The 21,088-nt window shown below is 43.6% G+C and overlaps 1 protein-coding gene and 1 long non-coding RNA gene across 3 annotated transcripts; one reads left to right on the forward strand and one right to left on the reverse strand.

The window, feature by feature from the left end:
• Window positions 1-159: 159 nt before the first annotated feature.
• Window positions 160-2,449, forward strand: LOC310679406. The gene is made up of 2 exons (XR_014512217.1): window positions 160-943; window positions 1,361-2,449. It is a non-coding gene; the product is annotated as an uncharacterized lncRNA (long non-coding RNA).
• Window positions 1,626-21,073, reverse strand: FNBP4 (formin binding protein 4). 2 transcript variants are annotated; one of them, XM_083442936.1, is made up of 17 exons: window positions 20,773-21,073; window positions 14,886-14,978; window positions 13,252-13,388; window positions 12,820-13,003; window positions 12,343-12,490; window positions 12,139-12,268; window positions 11,200-11,541; window positions 10,127-10,325; window positions 9,412-9,536; window positions 8,352-8,456; window positions 7,641-7,774; window positions 6,496-6,671; window positions 5,554-5,873; window positions 4,864-5,008; window positions 4,513-4,769; window positions 3,852-4,009; window positions 1,626-2,976 (listed from the first exon to the last, which is right to left on the reverse strand). In XM_083442936.1, the coding sequence occupies exons 1-17, from the start codon at window positions 20,894-20,896 to the stop codon at window positions 2,886-2,888; spliced, it is 2,868 nt and encodes a 955-aa protein (XP_083299062.1). In that variant the 5' UTR covers window positions 20,897-21,073; the 3' UTR covers window positions 1,626-2,885. The 2 variants fall into 2 exon arrangements, with proteins under 2 accessions (XP_083299062.1, XP_083299063.1); XM_083442937.1 differs by lacking the exon at window positions 8,352-8,456 and having other exon boundaries at window positions 20,773-21,041.
• Between the last annotated feature and the right edge of the window lie 15 nt (window positions 21,074-21,088).

Below are 21,088 nucleotides of genomic sequence, written 5' to 3' on the forward strand. Positions count from 1 at the left end.
AAGGCACCTCAGCCCCTAGGAGCTGGCTCCAATGCAATGGAGTGCATTGCTGGGGGTGAAGTCATACCGTTGGAGAATCATAGCCTTAGCAGTGACTTCCCCCCTGGGGGAGCAAGCCTGGGCAGTGTGTATGGAGGTCCTGGTCTGCCCAGACGACAAGACTTCGCTGCTGTAGTCCAATGGAAAGTAGAGCAATATGTTTGGCTACAAGAGTTGTAAGGAGGTGTACAAGGCACCATTCTACTGCCTTGAAGACTCCACTCTGGATAGAAACACTAGAATTGCAGAGTTGGAAGGGACCTAGAGGATCATCTAGTCCAACCCCCTGCAATGCAGGAATCTCAACAAAAGCACCCATGGGAGAGAAGCTGGGTTTTTTACTGATTGTGTGCGGGGGGGGGGGGGGGCAGCTTCCCTGCCCACACTTGGATACACCCATGCACTGAGCAAAATAAAGGCAATTACTGAGCTACAGAAAAAGGAAATTTGCAGAGAATCATTTAAAAATAGATGCAGGAAATATTTAAACACTGTAATTTTATTCTGAGTGCTGTTTATTTACATTTCACTTGTAATTACCCTGCAATTATGGAAACTTCCAGCAGAGTGTAGATTAAAGTGAGGAGCAGCAATTATGGTTAGATTGTATTTCTAATTGTAAAAAGACTACCTTCCCATGAGACAGAATCATCCAGGTTTGAACTGCTGTATTACAGAAAAGAGCATTCGGACAGCATAAACAAAAAAGTCAGGACTTTTTGACAAAACCTTGGCAGTTCTTTCTTCCTATGGGTTAGCATCTAGGGAAAAGTTTATTTCCTTCCTTTAGAAAATGAACTTGTAACAAATTAATTGTTAGATGACAATAGTAGTAGAAATTTTAAATCAATTTCTTTGTATACTTGTACACTATGCTTTTCGATAAAAGAGGAAAATGCTTCCAGTGATTAAAATCACAACAGTTAAGCACCATGCTATCATAACTACAGTTTTAAGTGGAAAAATAGGAAGAGATGGGATCCAGGGAGTGGCAAGTCAGTTACTTGGTATGCCACTGTCCTCCAGTTCCTACTTTCCTGCCAACAAAAGCTAGTGGAAGCTCTAGAAATGATGGACCTTAGACAAGCCACTCTCTTTCAGCCTCAGCTCTCAATCTAAAAAATGGGGCTAACATTAATCTACCTTACAGGACTGTCTGTAAGTTTAGACTATGCTAAGTTTAGGCATATATAAAAACAAAGTATTGTTTAGCTAGATTTTCAGGAAGCATGTTTTTCTAGGAAACCAATAAGATCAGATTTCCTTTTCTTCAGTCAGTGATGAGAGGCACTGTTCAAGGATATAAAACAAAACAAGCAAGCCTTCAAAAAGTATTCCATCAGATAACTTTAAATCCCTCTGTATAGCTTCTGTTTACTACTGCCCTCCCTTTCAAAAATATTATTGGAAGCAGGGAATTTAATTTCTATAATTCCATGGTTTTACTGAGCAGAGCAGTAGCATGTTTTTGGTATCAACTACTCCCCAACCACCTCTGTGGTATAAAACACCACATTCCCAAGCATATGTCATTGAACTTTACAATTAATACTGCCAATAGAGTCAAAGAAAAATAAGGAAGGTTCTGAAGTATAAAAAGTGATTTTATTAATGTATATGTACAAATTTACAAAGCCAGAAACTGGAGAAATACAAACAGCGTTCAACCATAAGCTGCCTTTTCTTTCATTTACAGAAAATCAATACCACTTGATTCCGTTTTTAAAAAAGTAAACAAGGGAAAAGACGCAATACATTGACAGGTTGGATAAATATTCAGCCTGGCTTTAAATGTAGACAAAGACCCTACTTTTGCTGGAACCTGACAAGAGAGGCTCAGAATTGAGTAACAGAGAAATGCTAATTTCCCCTCTCCTCACTGCTAATGGCTTCTAGTACACATCCACCAAGCAGCAGCTACTGAGATGGGGAACAGTGTTGGATAGTGAGCAAGGAAGAACATATTCACCCCATGCATTCACCAGTGAGCATTCAGAGACAGGAGCAGCTGATGCAGCAATGTGCAGGCACACAGCTGCTGACTGGCTCGTGCTGACTTAAGTGCTGAGCCAGCTACCCCTACCTCTCTTTGCCCACCAATGAAGGCATTAGGAACAACCCACCAGTCAGTGCTCAAGTGCTCAGTGGAGGAGGCTGAAAATTGCTTTCTGTCCCACCTCACTATAGCCACACCAATGAAACTATTAGCATGTTACAGCACCAAAAGTATATTCTAGGGTAACATTACAGGAAAAATAGCTAGTCTGATACAGGTTCTAGGACAGAAACAAGAACTGATTCTATGAAACCTAGCAAGAAGAGCAATGCTACCAAAACCAAGGTGCTGGCAAACATTAGGAATGGAACAAGGGGTTCAAATCATGCAGAACTGTGTCTGTTGTGAAAAGAATGTGCATCTTTAATTTGCATGTTCTGTAACACCCAATTGCAAATGGTCATCATCTTGTAGAAATATTTCCAGGAAATGGAAGAACACTTTTGGGCTTAGCAAGGAAGAGTCAAAATGGCAGGTTCCATTTCCAACTCCACAAAGTGCATTAATAAATTCTGGTACCAGCTCTACCCAGGAACTGGACATGATGGTATTCCACCTTTGTGTGAACTGGGATTAGGAGGAGTTTAAGACAGGAGTGGTCAAGCCTATTCATTATTTCATAAGCCTATTTGCCAAATACACCTCTAAAAGGATTCACAAGTCCACGCAATTTCTCTGTCAGGTCGTTCAACTGAAAAATATGTATCCTCAAAAAGTTACATTTATCCAACAGTAAAAGTTTCTGAACTGTACATGTGTGGTTAAAAAACAAAATAACAACGAAGTTGACTCATGTGCTTGAAGTAGCTTTCCGCCTCTTCAGTCGAGATCGCCAGTCATCAGGCAAAGCCTCAAAATTTGCATTTCTCTCTGCCATACCACTGTGAAGAACAAAACATTAGGATTGCCAGTCAGCAATGGGAGAACTAAAGAAATCAAGATTTCTGATATTTTCCAGACTGTGCCCATTTGTGAAGGCAACTGATCCCCCAAAGAACCTGCTTTCATGTTTACGCAATACCTACTTACAAAGCATGTATCCAACTAGCATGTCCTGCCAGTGCAAAGATTTATGCTTGTACAATGGAAATGTTTCCTCCTCTCCTCCCCTGTCCCTGTCCTCCCCAAATCTTTCTGGAGGGTTGAGTGAACCCTAGAACAGATTTAGCAGGCACATGGAGGGAGGAAGAGGGGAGTTCTGTTGTGCAAACATAAATCCTTGCAATGATGGGATGTGTTACGTACCACCCACATTCACTATTATATCAATACATAGTATGATATAGCACATCAAATCCATTCTGCATATAAGGAATGTCACAGAATTAATAAATCACTTCATATGCAATAGGAAACTAACTCTTTAAAGGAATGCTGCAAGTACATAACATTTCTTTCTCTTCTGCCTCACATACAAGGTTTCCCCCAAGGTTGTGCTGTGACTTCTGGAAATTAGGCCTACCAGCTTGCCTACTGAAACCCCCATATCCACTTCTGTTCTGTATGTGTTACATTCCCCATCTTCAATTTTGCCCAATGCCCCTGAAAACATGACGAGACTCTGCAATCCTCCTTTAAAAAGGAACAGCTATAATTAGACCAACCTAAACCCTGCAGTGGCACAAGTCATTTAAACCAACAACCATGTGCAGTTCACACTGCACAGAAATCTGGAATCATTTACCTAAAGCAAATCACACTGGGCGATGCAAGGGGTGGGGTGCTATCAGACCGTATCTTGCTGTCTTTCTCATACCTGATTAACTGCTGCTGTTTCCATTCCTCAATTCTCTTCTGTGAGATCACGTCCCGATCCTCATCACTTGAGCTGGAGTTTTCTTCCTCATCCAGTTCCCGCTGAATGCTCTGCCACTTCTTTACAAGAGAGGGCATCTTTGTCTTGGTTTTTTTCCTCTGCGGGGAAATATTTAGCATGTTACCCTGATGACTAGAGTTAGGCCTCCGTGAACTCTTCATTCTCACTCTCGTTAGGGATAAGGTAGGCAAGGCAGGAAGGAAAACAATGATTTTACCCATTCTTTTTGCTTGATCTCACATTAGAGTAGATCATAAAAAGTGTTCTGGCTAGCAGAGCACACATCCCAGCACAAAAGCCACAATGGCCCCCAAACAAGAAAACAAACAGAACCAGCTTGGTATCTCTAAGGTGATTAGGCCTCAGGGGAGTTGGTGGACTCAAAGACCTAAAAAGAGCACCTCCTTCTCTAATGTGTTTCTGAAATCTCAACAGCTTCTAGTTTTGAAGCTGCCAAGTTACTCATTCTGTACCTACGGTCATACAAGATGTATCAGTTCTTAAAGTCTAGCAGAGTAAAATAATACACATTTCAACCTATATGAAGCTTGTCCAATTTTGGGCATGTACAACGACAGGAAGTACAAATTTAAGTACTCACCTTGCCAGCTCTCCTAAGCTTTTTTGACTTCTCTGGAGGTAGTGTTTTGGGTGGCGGTGGGGACAGTGGAGGAGGTGGTGGAGGCGGCGACAGCTGTTCTGTAGTGCTAATGGCAGGAGCGGCTCCTTGTGTAGGAACTGGCTGTGTGGTGCTGGCAGAAAGACCAACAGGCACACTACACTCAGAATAGTTCATGAGTGCCGGTTGCGTTACTCCGAGGAAACTCTGTTGCAAACTCACCCCTGGGGTCTGAGGGCCTGTGTACACAAAGGGAGGGAAATGGAAATTATTTCCAAAACACTTTTCCAGGGATATCAAGCAGCTAAGCAGAAGGATGTGGATGTTACTCACCCACACCTATGACTGACTGCCCGTAAAGCACTGGACAGCTTCCAATGGTTGCTGCTCGTTGCACCAGTCCAGCACTAATTTCAGAAGCTTTTCTCTTAAGAGATTTAGTGGAGAGAGGTGCAGATACGTTGGCCTCAGAGTTGGCCTGGAAGCAGACAGATGTCAATTAGTTTGGTTCTTTTAAATAGTCTCTGTACATTTTTGGAACATGCATGTCTTTTCTTATAAAATTCCATGTAGTTTCAGGGAAATTGTCTTGGATGTGTAGGAGCTTTTACACTAACAAATCAAATCACTGCAGATTATCTGACGGGCAATTTTAGTTCTTGTGAAAAAGCAACATTCATTTCCTCTATCTGAAATCATTCTGTTGGCTTGTCACTTTGCAACATCACTATCACAGCATGTATTTCCATATTGTATATGGGTCACACAAATCCGTTTTCTGACACACGTTTTACAAGGGGCTTTGGCACAAAACTTGAATGGCAGAAACAAACTACTTTTCATTTGCTGACTGCTATAGAAGATTGCAGTAGAAAGTTTATGCTACAGGCGGCAAAGAGGGCAGGACGGTTTTACAATATAAAATGCAAGAATGCAGAAGATTCACAGGTCAAAGCTGCATACAATCCATGCCTGATACTAGCTTTTAAAGAACTGCTAGAGGGTCCATATGCACTAACTTACTTGGCTGTTGGCAACTGCTGGTCGGAGAAGAGGTTTCAGTACAGCATCTTCCTCTGTTCCTGGTGCTGGTGGTTCCTCATCTCCATCATCCTCCATCTCTACTTCCTGGATTTCCCCATCTTCCCCTGGTGGGGGAGGGGGTGGGGGTGGCGGTGGGGGAGGGGGTGACTCTGGAGGGGGTGGTGGAGGGGGTGGCATTTCCAAAGGTAAAGGGGGCTGAAGTACAGGGACAGAGGGCTGGAGCACAGTCCAAAATGGACTGAGAGGCACAAGAGAGGTAGCTGCAGTTTGACTAGAAAGAGGCTCTTTAAGAAGACACCCTAAAAATGGGGGGGGAAAAGAACATCATGTAGGTTTTTTTTATTACCCCATACCTGCAAGAACTATCCACCCATCTTATAACTTTCCTTCCACTGTTATGCTGCTTCTTTTCAGAGAAGAAAAACTTCATTGGGAAAGTATTATAATGATCCCACTAACCAGCCCCCAATTTTAAAAACCAAATTGGAAAAACAATATAAGCAGAAAGAAATTATACTTCCCATGTCAATATGGCATAGCGGGTATGCTATATGAACCACATGCATAACAATTGGCAGTGATATCTCTAAAGGTGGGTAAAGATAAGAGTGAGGAACTTGTGGCACTATGGATATTGCTAAACACAGAACCACAGAGCTTGTTAGCTGTGGCTGATGGGCACTCAACACCTGGAGGCCAGCAGGTTCCCCATCCTAGTACAGAAAACTGTTTTGCAAGTAATGCACTAATTTCAGTTCATGTCCACCTGGCTGAATACTGCAATACAAAGAAGGATTTCTGAGCAACTGCCTTTGGTCATTGAATAAACTGACGAGAAGTAATAACAAGGAGCCTACCTTCTTAAAAACATTATTCCAAATTGGGTTAACTTTCTTTTTGCAAACCCTCAAGGTCCAGTACCTGTAGTATTATCAGATGATTCTGCACCAGACTCCATTTTCTCCTTTAGTCCTTGTTTAGGAAGAGCTTCCATTTTATTCTCTAGGATTTGCCCCTCCTCTTCCTCCTCCCCATCTGGGAACTCCCATTGGGATTCGCCTGATTGTTCGTTAACATAGAAATAGCGTCTATGATCCCTAAATCACAAGAAAGAAAACAAGGTTTTATGCTCTCGCCCCTGCACTGACACAATGATATAGTCCTCTCCCGCGACAGCGGAGTGCTCTCACAGGAAGAACCTCTTACAGTAGGACTGCTGTTCACAAAGGCAACAAACAGCTTTGAGGAAGGATTTGCAAGATGGGCTTACTCCAAACTGTTTGTGCTGCTGGCTCTGTGATCACAGCCCTGACCCTCCACTCTAAAAGTAGAGGGTTATTGAAGCAGCTTGTGGCTGGTGTGCAATTAAAGGTTCAAGGATGCATTAGGAAATAGACTTTTTAGGTAGTCTCAGGATTCATTTCCTTCCAGAATAGCAAAAAGAGAAACAGCCCAATTTATGAAAGATGGCTGCTCCCCCATGGACTGCTGCAGTCACATTTATGATACTCTTGGTGTCAGACATAGTGAATTGCTACTGAGAGGGAGAGGATCTGGGAGCTGAAAAACAAAAGAGCAAAGATTTCAAATAAACAAAAAGAATCAAGAAAGCCAAATATAAGAAGAAATAGTTTGGTCTGACCTGCTGGCAGGAGACAGTTATCTTGTTCTTCGTTGAGATCCTCAGTGAGGGAGCTTTCCATAAGGACACAGGCGTTACTTGGGAGCGGAGTTCCTGAGATCCTGCAATGTGCACAGAGCTCTCGCATGCGCGACCCCCCAAGCCCGCCCTCCTTTGCGCATTTACACTCAAGAGTAAACACCAGCTCTGTCCAATCGCGGAATCAAATCCATTTCAACACACTTAACACAGACTTTATATTTCTCCAATTTTTGTGGCTGGCTGAAACTCTGTATGTGCCAGAGGCTCTCTGCCCGCTCAGCACCGCTAAGTGCAGCTGCTCTCAGTCTCCAGACAGATGACGGCACGTCGGCAGGTGGTGATGGTCACAAATCATGTCTGAGATGTCAAAGGTGAAAGGTGAAAAGGGGAGAAGAGTGCGTACCTGTCCCAGTGGCAGGACCAGCCTTTAGGGGCGGCGTTTATTTCATACTGTTTTAGCTGTTCAGCTGCATCTTGCAATTTGCGTTTGAGGTAGTTTCCTTGGAGAGCTCCTTCCCGCCAGTCTGCAATACGGGTCTATACCAAGCAGGCAAGGGAAAATAATGAAAAACCTGTAGAGACAATTGGTCTCATGCACATCACTTTCCACTTAACTTTGCAATTCTACACAGTGGGTGGAATTCAATGTCAGTTGTTGTGTTTGCACACACATGACAGCTTGCCAGATAGAACCATCTCCTCCTCTCCTAACCCAATGTATGCTGTTCTGTGGGTTCTACTGACCCTCCTGTGCCAATTTTGGAGGGCACAGGGGGCATGCAAGCGAGAGGGCTGGGAAGCCCAGTTGCACAAGGAAAAATCAGACTGGTTAGATGAATCTCACCCAATGTTAGTAGCACTAATACAAGAGTCAGCACTAATGACAGAGAACATGATGAGAAGTACATATAGATCAAGAAAACCTCAGATACGTTACTGGACTAAAGCATTCTGCTTGAGGGCCAAGGGGGAGGGAGCGGGAAGGAACGAGGGAGAGGAAGCCTGTTATCCATGCCATAATACTTAAAACTTCCTAGATTCCTATCACACTGCAATGCTGCCAGTTGTTTGGCTCCCTATGATTAATTTTCAATAAAAGGTAAACTTTCGTTACCTCAGTCTGCAACAGTAGCATGTGGAAGTTAGAGATGGATTGTCTACTGATGCCCAAGAACTCCAGCTTGCTTATCAACATGTTGGCCAGCTCTCCAATCTGAAACTGCCAGAAGTAAAGCAAGCAAGGGGTCAATAATTTTGTGCTAGTCACAATGCACAAGGCAATTGCAATGCTGAAGTGTACAAGACACCATCTGTTTTAACAAAAAGAGGTGTGATCTGACCAGTAACTTACAATTGGCAAAAAAATGTGCCAAATTCTGAAAGTATGCTCTGCCCACAGCATTAGCAGCCATTTTGCAGGAATACGTTGAGGCTATCTAATATTTTCTCTACTTTTAACTTGAGTGTTACACATGGATAATCCATATGGCTAATGCAACTATTTTCAATTTATTCTCACACAAGAAGATACTGTCCCATTTCCCAGTGCCAACATCTTCTAAACAGCAACACTTAATACAGGGATAATAGGTACAGGGAACACACAAAGAACATAATGGCTGAATGTTATTTCCAACTAAGTATTTCTGACAGACATTAACAACTGCATTTAAGTGCCACATCTTCCTAATTCCCATCAAGAAATACATTATTTGCTACTAATACCTGACACACGTCACTAAAAAGCAGTATCAGAAGCACCCCTACGGAACAATAACCTAGAAGAATTTCAAAACTACTCTGCACAATAAAGCTACACAGCTTTGAAGTCTCCCAGTCAACGTTAAGTACTGATAGGGATCTAAAGGCCAATATAACCCACATGAAGGGTGGCAGTTTCAAACTGAGTTGAACTACAAACTTCATGTGTACACATTCATTGTGTGCTCAGATTCCAGACAGTCAATAATCAATTGCATACTTTAGGTATCTCCAATCAGTACAGCAACACCTAATCATGCCATGGAAATCATGTGTGGCAATTTCAACTGACTGAAGAAAAGATAAAGTAAAAAGAAGAAAAAAGCCAACTCAATTTGAAGACATTTGGAACTGTGTGAACTGCCTCAAGTAATATTGCTTAGGTTTCACAGCAGAACCATAAACCCACATACCTTTAAGTCCTGCTCCTCATCTTCTGCTTTGAAAGTCCCTTGTGTTTTCACTTTGTCTTGCAACTCCTCTGTGTCTGGCTCATTGTCCGAGTTCTGCTCAGCCACTTCTGGTTCTTCTTTCACCGCTGAACAGAAAACAAGAGGGGGTGGGGAGTGTTTGTAAGTCATTCTCCATTTAGTGTCCAGTATATCTTCCCTTTTACAGTGGACTGGCAGGGAAGAAGAATGATAGGCAACTTACTTGGGGAAGGGTGGGGAGGAGAATCCTGCCTTTTCCACCTACTATGTTGTATTACATTTTCTTTAACACAAGAGGAGACCATTTCAGACACTGGATTGGAATTACTGGCGTGACCAATATCTTCCTACCTCAATCTTGGGGAGACACACCTAATACCCACTTTAAAAACTTAAGGGTGGGATTCACCTAAGGAGCCCATCAGCAGAAGCTCTGGGCAAGGGTTTCTGCTTATGCAACAAGGTTTCCCCCTGTCCCCTGTCCTTTCAAATTGGCTTGGGGCGGAGGTCTGGAGAACGTGCCAAACAGCACACAGGTGGAGGAGAGGAGTGATTGTTCCATCTGACAAGCTGAAATGGTTGCAGACAGAATGTTCATAATAGTGCAATGCTAAATTCCACCAATAGTTTCCCTCCTTAGTAGCACGAGATACAACTGAAGAAGAGCCAAAAAGGGTCCTAAGCAAGAGACTCTTACCTGCTTGTCCAGGTTCAGGACTCTCTTGACCTGTCTTGCTAGACCCTCGGCTGGTGGATTCTGGGCTGGCAACCCCAAAGAGCTTCCATTTTCCTTGCTTGGGTAGCAACCGTCGTGCTAACTCTGACTGACTTCCATCAGAAAGTGGACTGGAACCCGAAATACTCCCATCACCTTCTTCTAAAGCACGTAGCTCTGCCTATAAGGCAAAACATTATTTCAGTGCTGGGGAACAACTTATTTGTTTCTCTTCCTATTCCTCTGCATTTGTCTACATGTCCATTCTCCCCCTTTTATTTTACACAGCAAGTACAACTTCTCTGGACGGAGATTACTTCAGAGGCAGTAGGCTTCAACATTGCAGAAAAATAAGACATTTATCTTTTTCATGAAGTTATCCTGTTAAATGCAAAGGTTCCGCCTGCACCTGATTAGAGACAAACTCAGGCTGCTTGTATAGTTTTAAGAGGTTTCAGATGTAGGATTGCTACTTGTGCACACTTCTTAAACCATCATATATTGAAAAGGAAGAATCAAGTTGAGGAGGCAGGCAAGCAAAGATAGGATCAGGGCCTATTCCAGTCGAGCTGTCCACTCCCCACCACAGGACCAACTTTATATTTTATATAATTCATTTGTTTAAGTATTTTAAAACTATAAACTTCTTTGAATGCTTTGGCAGAAAGGTGGTATATAACTACAACTGATCAATCAAAATTAAAGACCAATGGCAGGCCAGACACTACCTTGGAGGGGGGGGGACACAATATAAAAAAGTATTCTCAAAGTATTACACTACTCAAACCACAGTACAGTACTTTGTGACTAGAAAAAGCAACACCTCCTTAAGACAGCTAATGATTGTTGTTTGCAACATAATGAGGGATTAAGGAAACAACTTGCCTTGCCCTCTGCTGTTCTCAAAATTTCTGCATCTTTTCATTGATTTGTTTTTAAAAAATCCTGCATAGCCCTCAGTAAAGTTTCAGTGGTGGACCATTTATCAAATCGACAGCAGAGAGAGGCAAATGGCTCATAGAAGAGTTCCCCCAACTTCACTGCAAATGACTTACCTTCTTCCTCTCCAATACCATCTCTAGCTCAAGAGTATCCTGCTCCTCTTCCTCCTCTGCACTCTCCCCTGATTGCACCACACTACACAGGTCCTCCTGAGAAGGGTCTTCCCCAATATCTCGGTTGCCTTCCAGTTGCTGATCAGCAACAGTTGCTACTTGCTCTGGTGCCACATCATCTTCCACCAATGGATCCACCTCCTCCTTACAGATAACCTTCCGCCTCCAGCGCTCCTCTTCCTCCTTCACCACCTCAGGAAGTAGTGGAGCCAGCAGTGATGCAGCCACTCCCTTTTTCTCTTCTTCATTACTTGAAAGGGCCTGAATACCTTCATTCACTTCCTGTGAAGGCAATATAATTTTGCACCAAATCATTAGCTTCCTGCAGTCAGTCATAGAGAACACGAATAACCTACTTAAAGAAAAACAAGTTTCTAGTTCTCATTCTGCAAAGTTTGCTAGTGTGTGTGCCCAGCATTTAACAAAGGCCCTGGAATCAGAGCTTCCAATGAGATGATGAGAATTGCTCAGAGAATAAAAGTCTTATTTTCCAGACTTAGTAATTGAAATCCTTTTAAACAGAAATGCCAGAAACTAATCGAGGAACTTATACATGCAAACGCTGTGCTCTTCCACTGAGCTATCCAATCCCTCCCATCCTTTTATGACTCTCTTGAATTATCCATATGCAACAAGACAGATCTGTCTATAATTTATTTATAAAACCCTGATAATATGACTTATGCTGTGAACATGCTCTGCACAGGAGTTCTTGCTCTAAAGTGCATGCAGTTCATTCTTGCTATCTTGCCATCTGGAAAAATAAATCAGATGCCTACACAGTGCAAATATAATAGAGAAAAGTGGGGTTGCTGTTTTTTCTTCTCTTAAATTTCCATTAAAAAACAACTATTTTAAGCCAGTCAGGCAAATACTAACCTTCTTCAATTCACGCTTCACAAGAGTTGCCCTACGTCCAGCACTGCTAGCAGCTGTAGCACCACCACCTTTTCCCTGGGAGCTTAGGTCTGCAACCACTTGGCAGTTTTCTTCAGCATCTGTCACAGAACTAAGAGAAAAGCAAATTCAGCAAGGGAAACTCAAGAAGCACCAATTCACTCTCCTCTTCTGTGCCATTCTTACCTGGGCTGGTAATGCTGGATGCCCTGAACTTGTGTTGCAAGGTACTGGGGCAGCTCCCAGGTAACCTCGTTAGTCTGAGTATTCCAGTAATAATAGCAGCCTGTGTTTTCATCCCAAACTTCTTGCCAGTCTCCCATCTCCACTCCAACTATAGGAAGAAAGCAAGACTTCAGTGAGCATCCTCTCCAATCTGAGTATCCTCAGCTTTGCTCTATATACCTAGAGAAGATTGCAATTATATCCTCTCTGATCACTCTCAATTGTTATCCCACCCAACATTCACCAGCTGCCTTTAATAATCCTTTGAAGGCATAGACCTGGGCAGATTAGCTGGAAAAGGCTCCCAACTTTCATCTTTTCACCTCAACCAAATTGCTTCCAGTTAGAAAAGACATGGTAATTCATGGATTATCAACCCTTGCAATGCCTCTAGTATACAAGCTTGTGTAGTAGCACAGGCTATTACATGGAGCTCACCTCCTGACAAGGAGCACTGAGTGTCATATTGCCACTCAGCCACCTGGTCTGTTCCATTTGCTGTTGCCAAAACTAGACTGGAAGCAGACTCCTTGGGTTCTGGGCGCGGAGGAGTTGGAGGTGGAGCAGTTGAGGGAACAGTGTTCTCAGCAGGCTGTGAAGGTGCTGTAATTGCATCTATTTCCTTTAAAAATACAAATAAGATAAAACAGGACATCATTTGACTCAAAAAATTAAGAGCATTTAAATATTTGGTAATGACGTAGAAAGAGAAATTGCTCAACTCATACATCAAAGATTTAAAACATCTATCCATCAGTCTAAGGTTGTACACCCTTTCATAGAAATTGTAATGCATTGCTGTGAATGTTCTACCCAAGTTGAAACAACAGGATTAATTATTTAATGAACCAAAACACAATTCATACTAACCGCTAGGAAGTTGGCCAGGGTACTGTCAATGTCTGTTGAATTATTGCCATTTGCATCTGTAGACTGTGCTGGTTTCTCAGACATCTCACTGTCTTCTTCATCGCTGTCTTCATAAGCGCCAAGTAAACATAAGCCACCTAGAACAGAAAGTCAATGTGACCATAACTGAGATAATATATTAAAACAAACTACACTTGACCTTAGCCAAAAGGCCAAGAAGACCTGAAAATTTGCTCCAGAGATTCCTCCAATTTTTGAGGATGTGCAGGGGGCTGCAGGGGATAGGAGGAGAAAGTTTCATTGTGCAAGTGGAAGTCAGCTGTGCTACTGAACAGCAATGTTGGATACAACCAGTCTTGCAGACACTGGCACTAGTGTTGCTTTCTTGAGACTCACCTCACTGCACAGAATAAATTATCTGTCAGAGGCATCAGAGGGCCTTGCACTAATGTCAAAATTCTTTTTTATCCACAAAAGACAGTCCTGTTGTCTTTGCTTTATCACTAGTATGTGAAATAAACACTGGAAAGATGCTTTCCAGGTTTTTCCTGTAAGAATAAACAGCTCATCTGCCCTAATTTTCAAGGAATGGTTGCATTCCTTGCAAATCTGGAAAAGCAGGCAGTAGTCTCATAGTCCTCAAATGACAAGTTCAGTCAAACATAAATAGACTGAGGGTTTTTTTCCATATTAAAAATGGCATTGAGGCCAAAATTCTTAATGTTTACAACCTTCTATAATCTCTAAATCCAATCAGCCACCTCTAAAAATGAGCAGCAAGCCACAGTAAAGTACCCCTGATATTTCTAAGGTAAAACACAAGACAAAACGTCTGTTAATAAACAACACTAAAGGCATCTGTCAGGAGCTGGAGTCAGGCAGAGGTCAACAATAAAACAATATAGCAAATGATGTCATTGAATATAGCAAATGATGTCAGTGAAGTCAACTCTATTCAAAGAAACAAAACAGTTCAGTCCTGGTGGTCACAGCTACCCTTCCCAGTAGGTCTTGCCCCAATGAAGCAGTTGCAAGGATTGAGGATCTGTCTTCCCACCGCTCTCTAAGGTTCCCCTCCCCTTCCTTCCCCAGCAGCCTAAAGCTTCATCATCTTGTCTCTCGTTGCTCTGCTCTCTTAATTTCTCTGCATGTTCTGGGAGACCAAGGGGGAAGGGAGCTGCTTGCAGCAGGCAGGGAAAACTGCCTGCATTCTTCAGCAGCCTGCCTCATCTCTATCTTCTGGTCCCCCTCCTCTCCTATCTGAGTCTGAACTGCGCTCTGCCACAGCATCTTCTTGCTCACTAAACCCTGCTGCCTCTTCATCTTCCAGCACCTCCTCCTCTAAGTCTGCTCCCTCTTCTCCCTCGGACCACTCATCATCGTCCCACCACCAAGAAGGTTCTGAACCTTCTTCCCTTGGGGGTTCCCCAGCTGGTGCCTCTGACTACTCCTCTGAATCCAGCCAGTCCGTGACAGCATCCTTCTCTCACAAGGATTTGTTTGTTGCTTTCACATTGTTCTTAAGATTGGTACCCATCCACTGTATACCAATAACTTTGTAACTGCATATACTGCATATACTTTGTAACTGCAGATTAAGTTAGTACTAAAAGGGAAATTGAGAAAGGTGCTACCTGTTGGTTTGACAGCTACAGGCCCAAGAGGCATGCTAGCTTGAGGCGGGTTTGGGGCTGTCCTTGGAGCCTCTTCAGTCACTTCAAATTCGTCTGGAAAAATCAAATGCAAAGAAACAGATGAAATTGGAAACTATAGCTGATGCCTTCTTGGTTTGCTCATACCATGAAGAGAGGAGAAAAAGGGTCACATGAGTGGGCAAAAGCTCTCCTCATATCTCAGCTCACTAAATTAAGATATGATCATCTGAATACAACCATTCTTAGAAAGGCCATCCTTAACACTTTATTTTTAATTTTCTATTACTATAACATTTGTGAATCAAAAAAGCTCCAAAAATGAACACCTACTTTTAACTCACAGGTCCAGCAATTAAAGTTCCCCCCTACAAATTCATTAACTAATTTAAAAAGCTTTAAACCAGCAATTTGTTTATTGAACTGAATAAAGCACTACACTAGTTGCTGTGGGTCCCCACTTGTATTTTTCAATTCAAAACAAACCCCTAAAAATGGCTAACAGCATTAAATCAGTAAAGTTCAAAAATTCAGTTCTACAGCAGAAACATATGACAGTAAATACAACACCATTAAATATTTGCCATATTTTGAAGCAAAAATTCTACCATAACAAAAACAAAAGCAACACTTAAAGAGAGTAAAACGGTATATAATTTAATTAGCATACATATTTAACTAGCAATCCCAGGGGATAGGGGGAAAAAATACTTAAAACACACTGGAATGAGATATAGATATAGATATAGGGAAACTCTTTATTTAGGGCACAAGTCCCTATGCTAATTAACTTTTTGTTTTTAATCAGTTTTAGAAACAGCAGCATGCTGCTAGAAAGAGTAAAACTAACTATATCTTCAGTTTTGGCCAATTACAATCATAACATCATTTTTGGTAGAGGCATCTTTACACCATTCTAATAATTTCTTAGCAACTTGCCAGAAGATTCATTTTACTGTGCAATATATAAACAGCTGCATGACACCTAGTCACCTTCTCTGATTTTCATAGCACTTGTGTCATAACACTTTGTTGTGGGAAAGCACAACCTTTGCCCCCAGTTAGAGTAATCATTGTTACTGAACGCTATGTAGAATGTGGTTGCCTGAGTGTTAAGACATTCCACCTGGGTAATTCCTGTGCTGTTACAAGTGAGAAGACACAATTCCACACTGTTTTAATTATTGTGCCTGACCTTAAATGTGCTACTACAGTACAAAATCACTCATCTGATTCTATTCATCTCTATTTCATCCCCTTACCACCACCCTACAAAACAGCACGTCCTTCCTCCTGGACCCCATTAGCTGGGGATAGCCTGTAACACAATCAACTTGACGTTTTTCTTATGAGTTACTAGTTTATAAATACCCTTAAAAAAAGGTAAAGTAAAGGGACCCCTGACCATTAGGTCCAGTCGTGACTGACTCTGGGGTTGCGGCACTCATCTCGCTTTATTGGCCGAGGGAACCGGCGTACAGCTTCCGGGTCATGTGGCTAGCATGACCAAGCCGCTTCTGGCGAACCAGGGCAGCACACAGAAACGCTGTTTACCTTCCCGCTGGAGCGGTACCTATTTATCTACTTGCACTTTGATGTGCTTTCGAACTGCTAGGTTGGCAATACCCTTACAGACAGATAAATAAAATCAGTATCAGAGAAAGGCTACAGCAAATAAATCAGCAAGAATTTACAAGGCCTTTTCAGCTCAACACAATCATTTGGAATTCCCACCTCAGGAAAACCATTGAGAGAGGCAGCGAAAACCTGGTTCTTTATTAAGCTTTTTGGATAGTGATGCTATACTGTTTTTCTACTGTAATGTATTTTTCTGCTAAGTATTTTATGGAATTTTACAGTTGTCCACTGCTTTATTCTTTGGTGCTTTATAAGCTGCCTGAAAAGCCTTCAGGGCTAAAAATTGCAGGGTATGAAACAGAGTAAATAAATAATAAAAACCATTCTTATATGCACCTGGGAAAATCTTAAAACATTTTTCAGATAAGCTTTCGCACTTGTGAAAATATATTATCAGTTCCTCCCAGCATTGTTTGCATAGCACAGGGGTCAGCAACCCTTGGCTCCGGAGCCGCCTGTGGCTCTTTTACACCTTTGCCGCAGCTCCGGGGCAGATATTAGCGAGGGGAGGAGGTGCACTGTGTGCCCCGACACTCCCCACTGTTTTAAATGTTGCAATGGTTTAGCGGCTCCCAGTTTTTTTCCCTTCGGTCCAAGTGGCTCTTTTTGTCTTAAAGGTTGCAGACCCCTGGCATAGCAGCTACTCTCTGTGGACTGCTGCTGCAAAACATTCTTCTCACATTGCTGTTTAAAGCCCTAAGTGACTTAGGCCCCAAATACCTGAAAGACAGCTTCCCAACAGACTATAGTGGGTACTAAGATCAGCAAAGGGGGCTCTCTTGGAAGTTCTGCTACCCTCAGAAGTGTGGGGAAGGACAGCCCAGCAGAGGGTTTTCCCTGAGGCAGCCTCTAATTACTTCCCAGATGTTTGATCCCCTGCTAAATTTGGAAAAAGCCCAGAAACCCAGAAGACAAAAATCAGAGATTGATGTGCATTATAATGAGTGAAATAAGTATTTGATCCCTTTGCAAAAGATGACTTAGTACTTGGTGGGAAAACCCTTGTTGGCAATTACAGAGGTCAGACGTTTCTTGTAGGTGGCCACCAGGTTTGCACACATCTCAGGAGGTATTTTGTCCCACTCCTCTTTGCAGATCCTCTCCAAGTCAGTAAGATTTTGAGGCTGATGTGTACCTACTCGAACCTTCAGCTCCCTTCACAGATTTTCGATTTTCGTCAAACCCAAGATTTGACAATACATGGTCCTGTCCATCGTCCCTTCGATGCGGTGAAGGTGTCCTGTCCCCTTAGCAGGAAAAACACCCCCAAAGCATAATATGTCCCCCTCCATGTTTGACGGTGGGGATGGTGTTCTTGGGGTCGTGGGCAGCATTCCTCCTCCTCCAAACATGGCGAGTTGAATTGATGCCAAAGAGCTCGATTTTGGGTCTCATCTGACCACAACACTTTCACCCAGTTCTCCTCTGGGTCATTCAGATATGCATTGGCAAACATGTGCTGTCTTGAACAAGGGGATCTTGCGGGCTCTGCAAGATCTCAGTCCTTCACGGCGTAGTGTGTTACCAACTGTTTTCATGGTGACTATGGTCCCAGCTGCCCTGAGATTATTGACAAGTTCCCCCCGTGTAGTTCTGGGCGGCTTCATCACCGGTTTCATGATCATTGCAACTCCACAAGATGAGTTCTTGCATGGAGCCTCAGACCGAGGGAGGCTGACAGTTATTTTGTGTTTCTTCCATTTGCAAATTATTGCACCAACTGTTGTCACCTTCTCACCAAGCTAGTTGGCAATAGTCTTGTAGCCCAGTCCAGCCTTGTGCAGGTATACAATCTTGTCCCTGACATCCTTGGACAGCTCTTTGGTCTTGGTCATGGTGGCTACTTTGGAATCTGCTGGATTGACTGCTTCTATCGACAGGTGTCTTTTGTACAGGTACTGTAACGAGCTGGGATTACAGGTAAGACCTCTCCCTTACAGCAGGTGCTTCTAATCTCAGCTCCTTACATACAGTGAAGATACCAGGTAGCCTGACATCTGGCTAGTTGATAGGGGATCAAATACTTATTTCACTCATTATAATGCACATCAGTCTCTGACTTTTGTCTTCTGGGTTTCTTCTGGGTTTCTGGTGACGGGTTGGTAAGAAAACTTATAAATGTGTACATGCATGCACAAATCAGTGTACATTGTGCTTTACAAAACAACGCCCCCAACAGAAACAAATAGAGCTTGCAGTCTAAATAACAATGGGGGGCATAACAATGGAAATTTCAATAAATAAGCTAAAAGATGCAGATTTTATTATACACTGATGTTTCTATACATACCTACAACATCCATATTCTAAAGCAACAGGGTACATACTAAAGCACATCTGGGTCTGGTTAGTGCTTGGCTGGAATGCCACCTGGGAAGTTGGCAAGATATACCATATTTTTTGCTCTATAAGACTCACTTTTTCCCTCTTGAAAAGTAAGGTGAAATGTGTGTATGTCTTATGGAGCGAATGCAGGCTGCGCAGCTATCACAGAAGCCAGAACAGCAAGAGGGGGTTGCTGCTTTCACTGCGCAGTGATCCCTCTTGCTCTTCTGGCTTCTGAGATTCAGAATATTTTTTTTCTTGTTTTCCTCCTCCAAAACCAAGGTGCGTCTTGTGGTCTGGTGCGTCTTATAGAGCGAAAAATACGGTAAATACAATATATATTACATAAATAAAAATGAGAACACCCAACAATAAGGGGATGTACATACTATGAACTATACTACACTGTACTGGTACCAGGATTGCTGGAGAGCACAAATAGAAAATGCATCCAGTCACCTGTCCAGATCATTCTCTCTCCTACCCACCCCACAGGCCAAGTTTGACAGGTGGGTGGGGCTATCTACCTGTCAATCATCAGGCATCACTATTACATCAGATGACCCATTTTTGCCTACATGGTTTAGTGATGATTAGCTGATCATTGAGTCTTGTGGAGCACTATGCATGATGCTTGGCAGGCTCACAGCTGATTGTGTACAACCTGTGCACAGAATTTCCCAAGCTCTGACAATCCATTGATAGCCAGTGCTTGGGCAGCCCTGTGCAAGGAATATTGTAGAAAAAGCTCTTTTAATCCAAGCTCTGTCTGTAATAGACATCAGATGTAGAGCTGGTGGGTGGCTTGGCTGAAAGGATCTGGTGGGCCTAACCGAGCCTGTGGACCACAGATTCCCCACTAATGTCGTAGAGTAACATGGAGTCAGCATCCTCCTCCATCATACACCAATACTCCTCACAATATACCCGCTATACGAATATGCACAAGAGCACTACACTAATGTCTACTGAAATGGCAGCATCAGCCCAAGCTAAAGTTGCACAGGAACCAAACAGTCTAGGTAGAACAGCAGACTGAACAGGAACTCAGAAACATTGTGTCTCCTGTTCGGTAGGCTAATTCCACAGGCACAGGCTGGATCAAGGGGGGAAAAAGGAAGCATCTATATGTGCATTTTGTGTACAGGATAGAGCAATCAAAACCTTGGAGAGCGAGAGGGTCATGACTAGAAAGACAGCAGAATCCTATGGGATGGGAATTTACATGGAAGTTTAATTCCATTGTGCTCAATAATGCTAACTCCCAAGAAAGCCCACACAGGATTTCAGCTTTATTTCTTTACACTGCTTTTGCTAACTAGATTAAAGGAACAATAGAATTAAGCTAAACATATCGAAGAACAAGAGCCCGGGGAAGGGGGGGGGGTCTTGAGGAAGCACAGCGAGTACCAACAAACCCAAACTGACTAGGAGGCCAGGAACAAGTTAGGATCTCCCAGCCTCAGGCTTCCCGTCTGCAAAATGGGCAAAAGCAACGGCCCAAGTCATCCAGTAGTGGGAAGGACGACCGAGATTATGAATTTGAAAGAGCCCTTGGGAACCTCGTAAGATAAACAACAAGGACTAGGATAATGGTGTTGACATAGTGGAAACGATGCGCCAGTGCAAGGGACGGGGCCAGAAGCCGGACACACCCGGGTGACACGATCAACCACAGGGACCAAACTACTGCGGCGAAGGCGCCGGGGGCGGGAGGGGGGCTGGGAGGCGGCCATATAAACAAACCCTTAAACGCCCCCCCCAAAAAAACCCTGTGCTCTCGCGGTGGAGAAGCGCCCCATTGAGCGTCACAAGGCCAAGTATCTCTTTCAGCGGAAGCCCCGAAGGGACACGAAGCCCCCCGCCAAGCGCCTAGGCCGCGCGGCCTGCCTGCCTGCGCCCTCACCCGCTTCCGATGCCGAGTCCCCATCGCCCGGTGCCGCTTCTTCCCGGCCTCCGCGAGGCCCAGGCGGCGACAGCTGGAGGATAGGCCTGCGCCCCGCTGGCGCCGCCCGCGACTTCTTCCCCATGGGAGCTGCTCCGAGCCTCACTCCGCCCGCGCGAAGGAGACGCCGCCGGAGAAGGCAGAGGGAAGAGGCCGGACGAGGCGGACAGAAACGAGCGGCGCCTGGGCCTGCCTGTCCGCCGAGGGTGGGGCGGGGCGCAAAGGGTGTCGGGATGTCGGGGCGGGGCCTGCGCCTAGCGCCGCCCCACCAGGCGCG

Source organism: Podarcis tiliguerta, assembly GCF_965153285.1.
Source record: "Podarcis tiliguerta genome assembly, chromosome: 1".
Taxonomy (NCBI): Eukaryota; Metazoa; Chordata; class Lepidosauria; order Squamata; family Lacertidae; genus Podarcis; species Podarcis tiliguerta.